Source organism: Gracilinanus agilis, chromosome 3 (assembly GCF_016433145.1).
Source record: "Gracilinanus agilis isolate LMUSP501 chromosome 3, AgileGrace, whole genome shotgun sequence".
Taxonomy (NCBI): Eukaryota; Metazoa; Chordata; class Mammalia; order Didelphimorphia; family Didelphidae; genus Gracilinanus; species Gracilinanus agilis.
The window spans coordinates 346,347,978-346,355,238 of NC_058132.1; the positions used below are offsets into that span (position 1 = coordinate 346,347,978).

The 7,261-nt window shown below is 40.3% G+C and overlaps 1 protein-coding gene across 1 annotated transcript in view; it reads right to left on the minus strand.

Annotated features, from left to right (window-relative positions):
• Positions 1–6,743, minus strand: part of ARHGAP31 (Rho GTPase activating protein 31) — a 182,322-nt gene extending 175,579 nt beyond the window's left edge. The window contains exon 1 of the mRNA XM_044669173.1: positions 6,615–6,743. Within this exon, the coding sequence (XP_044525108.1) occupies positions 6,615–6,717 (103 nt within the window). The 5' untranslated portion in view covers positions 6,718–6,743. The remainder of the gene's footprint in view (positions 1–6,614) is intronic.
• Positions 6,744–7,261: the final 518 nt, after the last annotated feature.

Here is a 7,261-nt window from a genome sequence, read left to right on the forward strand (position 1 = left end):
AGGAAGAAAGAAAGAAAGAAAGAAAGAAAGAAAGAGAGAGAGAGAGAGAGAGAGAGAGAAACAAAGGAAGGGAAGAAGAAAGGAAGGGAAGAAGGAAGAAAGAAAAGAAATAGAGGCAATATGGTACAGTAGACGGTGTGTTTGGTTTGGGAGCAAGAAAGACATAAGCTAAATTTTGCCTCTCACAAATGAAAAGCAGCAAGGTGTTATGGTCAATGCAATCTATATCTTGGAGAAAGAACTGGTTTCAAAGCCAGGAAGGCATGAATTCAAATTTCACCTCTAACAAATAACTGCTGGTATGACCCTAGGCTTTTTATTTTCATTTAATTATGTTAATAAAATAATAAATTAATTTAATTTAAATTCTTTGTGTTCTAGGCTAAGATTTTAAGTTTCAAAGAAAATTTTAATATTCTAGACTTTCTGAGACTGTTTCAAAGAAACTCTTAGGCTTCTAGGCTCTCTGAGAGGATATACTTTCAAGAAACTTAGGGTTCTAGGCTTTTTAAGATCATAAGTTTCAAAGAAGGTGCCAAACCCACCTCCAATTTCCCAAACCTAGTATTTTGGTATACCAATGAAAACCACAAGTGCTGTCCTTATCCTCAGTACCTATAATTGGAGATTATATATAATACCTAGTAAATGTTTATTCAATTGAATTTAGTATCTACACTGATGAAGACATGTCTTTTTGGAGTTTAAGAGACGATTTCTTCTTTAGTACTAATGCCCATGTGTTTCAGAACCCATCCAGACAAACACCTTAGAATTTTCCCACACAGTATTTCCCACTCATCAAGTATTTCATGTTGAAGCTCTGGGCGAAATCAACACTCCCATACTACCTCTGTTCCTTGAAAGCTCAAATCAACTGTTTGTCTTGTGGATGAACTCACCATATTCCATCTTCCCAGTACCATTTCCCTGACCTCCCTCCCGCCCATTGAAATGCAAGCTCTTGGAAGGCAGGGAAAATTTCTCTTTTGTATTTGTATCCCTGGTGTTTAGTACAGTATCTAGATGATAAATGCTTTTCCCTTAATTCATTCATTCATTCATTCATTCATTCATTCATTCATTCATTCATTCATGCCTTTCTAAACCCCAAACTAGTATGTAGCTGTTGGAGGTCCGTTACATGGAGCAGATTGGCTTGGCAATGTGTTTATGAAAAGAAACTGAATTTGGAGTCAGAGAATTTAGTTTTGAATGTTGACTCTGTTTTCCTATGTGACCTTGGAAATCATTTTACCTCTCTTGGTCTCCGTCCTCTGAAAAATGTAAAATTAGATATATGCATCTAAAAATCCCTTTGATCTCTAAACCCTAAAGACTCCTCTGGGAAAATATTATTTGAACCATCTTCCTCTCTAGGGTGCTTGAAGCTCCCTATCCAACCCCAACACAAGACTTTTCTTCCTTGCTTGAAATCCAGGATCATAAATTTGGAGTTGGAGAGTATCTCATCTATCAAACAAGTCCAACTCTGTCATTTATAGATGAAGAAACTAAGATTCAGATCAGAGAGAAAATGATTTAATCTAAGGGCAAAAAGCTAGTAGTAGGGTCAGAATTTGAACTCAGATTTTCTGGTTCCCAAACCAGTGCTCTTTTGATACTACACCATGATGCCTCACAGAGGTCTGCCTCCCTCTGTGACTCTTCTTTCACGTGGTCTCCAAGACTCCTGCATCCAGAGCTGTTACAAAATTACAGTGATTTGTGTGAATTGTATGCCTATCATGCTGAAAAATGATGATCATGCCAGTTATTAAATGAGTACTTAGAAGTAAGTTTTCCTTAAATTATAATATCAAGGCCTAGCCAGGTGGTGCAGTGAATGGAGTAGGGGGCCTGGAATCATGAAGATTTATCTTTCTGAGTTCAAATATGGCTTTGGTCACTTTAACCCTGTTTGGCTCAACAACAAAAAATTACAATACACATATTTTTTCAGTTTTTAATGTTGTCTTAGAACATGGATCCTTTGGTCATTTCAATGAATCTACTATTGGTTATCTGTTCATAACTCAAAAAAAAAGGGAAGCTAATCTGACACAGGCTGAAGGAAAATTGGACTGGAATCCATGAAGGATCCAAGAGTTCTAGGAACAGGTAAGTAGCATAGTGGACAGAGTGCCAGATCTGGAGTTGGGAGAACTTGGGTTCAAATTTGACTTCAGATACTTTTTATCTGTATACCACTGGGCAAGTCATTTAACCCTGATTGCCTAGCCCTTGCCATTCTTCTGTTTTAGAATTGATACTAAGACAAAAGGTATGGGTTTAAGAAAAAATAAGTTCTAGTCTTGATTCTGTCATTAATTCGCTGTGTGATCTTGACACTTAGACTCTCTTTGCCTCAGTTTTATCTGAGAAATATCTATGATTTCATCAAGTATGTATATATTCTTTCTATTTCCCAAGATCACAATCCCTCTAGAAACTGATTGGTGGTTTCATGAGTGGCTATAGCCAAATCAGCTAATTTACTTGGTTCCCAACTTTGGAAATAAACTTTTCCAAATTTATTGAGATAGTCTCTTGAACTATATTCCAAGTTTTTCCAGCTCCCCAAAACTGTTCACCCTGGCCTGAGAAACCAGGATCAAGTTTGCTCCCCACTGAAACAGGCTTTAATTTTTCTTTTTCTTTTTGGACCAGATCTGTGATTTCATTGATATTTCTTGCATCAGTGATGTTGGGCAACTGTTCTGGGCCTTGAAGGCTTAGAGTGTCAGTTGCTTGGGGTAGATCACACAGCCAGTTTGAGAAGTAGGAACTGTACTTGGAATAGGGAATTCCAAGATGCTCTAACTCCTCCTACCATACAGATGGGTATCTTTTCTGCAACTTAACAAAGCAGCTAGATGATACAGTGAATAGAGTACCAGGCCTACAATCAGAAAGACATATGTTCCTGAGTTCAAATCTGGTCTCAGACACATATTAGCTGGGTGACTCTGGGCAAGTCACTTCACCCTAATTGCTTCAGATTCCTCATCTATAAAATGAGCTGGAGAAAGAAATGGTAAACCACTTCAGTAAATCCCAAATGGGGTCTGGACAACAATGACAACAGCCTTTTTTTTTTTAACTCTTATCTTCTTAGATAATCTTAGAATTAGATTATCTATCTAAATAGATAGATTATAAATATATATATATAGCATCTACCTATATAGAGATGATATATCATATAATCTATGAAAAGATTATATATCTAAAAAAGAACCCTTAAAATTAATACAAATATCAGCTCTAAGAAATGATAAGGGTTAGTAAATTGAGATTGAGTGACTGGCTCAGGGCCACACAGCTAGGAAGTATCTGAGGCCAAATTTGAACCCAGGTCTTCCTGACCCTAGGCTTGGTGTTCTATCCACTGAGCCATCCAGCTGCCCTAACAACAATTAGTCTTGGGAGAGTAGCGTGGTAGGCACTCCAGACTCAACATGTCCAATGTGTCTAAAGCAGAACTCATTATCTTTCCTTTAAAACCCACTCCTCTTCTGAATTTCCCTCTTACTGTCAATGAGATTATCAGATTTCTGGCCACTTGGGCTCTCCCTGTCATTCTTGACTCCTGATTTTCTTTACCCCACATATCTAATGAATAGCTCAATCTTGTTTCTACCTAGATAACATCTAATACAGAGTACAGAGCGGGTCTCCTCTCCACCAATAAAAACACAAACTGATATTCTTAAAGCATAGGTCTGACCACGTTATTTCTCTGCTCTAATTCGAGTGATTCTCTGTTACTGAAGGATCAAATATAAAATCCTCTGGGATTTAAATGAATGAAAAAAGCATTTATTAAGCTCTTAGTATATGTAAAATGGGCAGCTAGGATGGAGTGCCAGACCTGGAATGACTAAAGAACAGCAATAATCTATTGAGTTAAACACTGAGAATACACATAGAAATTTAAATTTAAATCTCTTAGAAATCTTGTCCCAGTCTGCCTTTTCAAACTTATTATAAACCATTCCTTTTCATGAATTTTATAATTCAGTTTACTTGAACTTCTTATTGTTCCTCATATACAGAATTCCATTTTATAATCTATACTTTTGCATTAGACATCCCCAGTCCTGAAGTACACCTCCTGCATCCCTGGCATCCCTGGGTTTCTTCAACATTCAGCTCAACTACTACCTTCAGCATGAAGCCTTTTCCCTCAACAGCTGATACATTCTTCTCCAAAAAAAAAAAAAAGGTATTTTCTATATCTTTTTTTATATACTTATAGCTGTATAGATTATCTCTGCCAATAGCATATAAGCTTGGGAGCTTACATTACATTTCAGTGTTGTCTTTTTATCCCTAATAGCTAGCACAGTGACTGCATCATATTAGACACTTAATGTTTGTTGATTGATAGAGGGTTTAGAATACTATAAATATAGGATTTTCAAATTTAGAATAATATAAATATGGGATTTCTCCCTTTTTTAGAAAAAGGACGTTAGTCTTTACTCCAACTCTCTCATTAGGTGAAGCAACTTGACCTGAGGTGACACAGGTTAGTCCCTTCCAGTTCTAAATATCTATGATCTTTACAGTAGAGATGCCAAGCACACCCCTAGAGTAATTCTCAGTTCACTTCTGGAGAAGGAATAAACAAACAAACAAAAAAAACAGAAGCTACTGCAGGGAATATGCCTAAAGGTAGTTTATTAAAGGCATCCTTTTTATACATGGACTTGAACCTAAATGCACTTGAGAAAAATGGGAGGGCAAAAAAGGTGTTCCAGTGTGGCAACACATGGCACATAGTAGGTAACCTATGCTTACTGACTAGACTTGTTTGTTGTGGATTTGAACTTAGAAGGTTCCATATAGTTAATGCTCTCTTAGGTCGAAGGGAGAATCTATACACATTTGTTTCTTGACTCAAATACATCATCTTAATAAGAATTGAATAAATATAGATCCAGAGTAAAAACTACTTCCCGATTTTAAATTAAGGACTTTTAGATGATTGATTCACCCTTTGGTTTCCCCAGTTAGCTCTAGTTTAACAATAACATAAGCCCATCTAGGAAGACACAGTACAGCACTTAAATAAAATGTTGAGTTGGAGTCAAGTAAGACTTGGGTTCAAATCCTCCCATGAAACTCATTAGCCATGTGACTCTTAAGTTTCTTAATGGAACGCAGACTTGGTTTCCCCATCTAGAAAAAATGGGTAGTTGTACTATTACTTCACAGGATTGTAGTGCCAATGAAATGAGATGCTATAGTCAGTAAACCTTAAAGTGCTACATTTTAATGCGAATTTTTATGTTATTATGAAGTGAACTGGAATTTTTATCCATTCCAAAACTGCAAACAACTAGAGGCTTTGCTACTGAAGCTTTAAAAAAAAAGGAAGTTAAAGCAGACTTGCACTGTTTGGGGAACCACTGCCTACTGGACACATGGAAGGAAGCTTCTTCAAGTGTTTTATTATCATTTTTAATTTCCCAGTAATAAGGCACATGGTATTGATGCTGTCCAGTACTGTGAAGTCCCATTCCAACTTCCCTTACTGCTATGATTTTTCCTGTACATGCAACACAAGCTGTTTCTAAAGAAAAAGGCTCGATTGTGATAGGTTAGTAAGTGGGGGGTGGGGGCGCTGAGGACAGTTAACCTTACAGGAGGAGACTTAACATTTGATTTTCTGACTTTTTCTGTAATTTACGTTCTAATCTGAAATACTTTATTATGGTTATTGTATTGTTTGTTGTTGTTGTTGTTTTTTGCAATGAATCTTTAAATTGTTTCTCCCCCTCTGGGCCCCCTTTTCTTTCCCTCCAACCTTGAAAACATAAATGTTCTCTGTTTCTTTTACACATCCCAAACTATTTTCAAGCCAAAGCCCTTTGACCTTTTTACAACACTCCCCTTGTCTGACACACCATATGCTAATCTGAAAACGCAGGAGGAGGTATGGGGGGGGGGGGCTTCGTTGGGGATGGGGGTGGGGATGGGAAGCGAGGTAGTATAAATCTGGCATCTGTTCAGAAATGCAGAAAATGTTAGCACAACCACTCCCCCAGTCAGGATTCCCTCTCCCCCATCCCCATTCCAGTAGGCTCTAAAAACGGGAGATGGGAGCTCTACCGAAATTTAAATGAGGGCGGGACACCCAAGACATTCCAGGTTTATACTCTCAAGGCAGCAAACCCTTCGCCCCTCCAGTCCATGCGTTCGCCCTTCCGTCGGTCTCCCTACTGTCTGCCAGCGTCCAAGCCTGGGGACAGGACTAGGGAGTCCACTCCCCATTGGCATCTTAAGAGGAGAGTTGGCGGATCAGCTGGGCAGCACCCTAGCGCCAAGGAGTCCGCTACGAGGATCGGCCAGTTTCCGCGGACAAGCCTCTTCCGACGCGGCAGAGCTAGGTGACAGTTAACATAGCGGATCCCCTTTAGAGCCCATAAGGCCCCGGTACCAAATAGATTAATTACGCTTACAACGAACTTCACCGGGAGATCTGAATCCAGGGCACACCGTCTATTTCTCCTCTCCCTCCCAACACCCTCCCCGGAAAAACAAAAAACAAAAAACACAACACATCCCAACCACAATTAGAAGAGAACTAGCAATGAGCACATTACCATCCTGGCCCGAGGTCTCCAGGTATTCCGTCAGGTCACAGCCAAATGCACCGGTAGCACCACCTTTTCGTTTCAACTTCTGTTTTGCACCCTTGTTCTTCATGAGTTAGTCCCAAAGAGGCTCACCCCCCTCCTGGTCCCTCCCTCCCCCCTCTGCTTGGCACCGGGCTGAAGATGGATTCTCCTCCTCCGATCAGCGCCTGGAGCACGGCTCGGGAGGGTCACATCGGGTGTGGAGGAGAGAAGGGATCGGGATCAGAGACATCCACATGAAAGCGGACCCGAGGCGGCTCAGCTCAGCCCCTCTTCGGGTGGGGGAGGGGAAGGACGCAGCCCGGCTCCGGAGGAGGCAGCGGAGAGAGCATAGCCTGAAATCCAAAGAGTTCTCATCAAAGGAAAGCAGTGGGTGGAGGAGGGCCCCGCTTCGGACTTGGCAGCTGAAGTAGATGTTATGTTGGGAGTGTCACTTCCTTGCTGGAGTCCCAGGGACTTTCACAGCCTCCTGCTGGGTCTTCTGGTGTTTTTCCTCTGCTTTAGAGGGAAGGGGAGCGGTCTCCTTCCCTCGCCCCCTCCCTCTTCACCACCACCCCCACTAAATACGTTCCGAGAAGGAGGAGAATATAACGGGGTGGGGGAGAAAGAGCTAA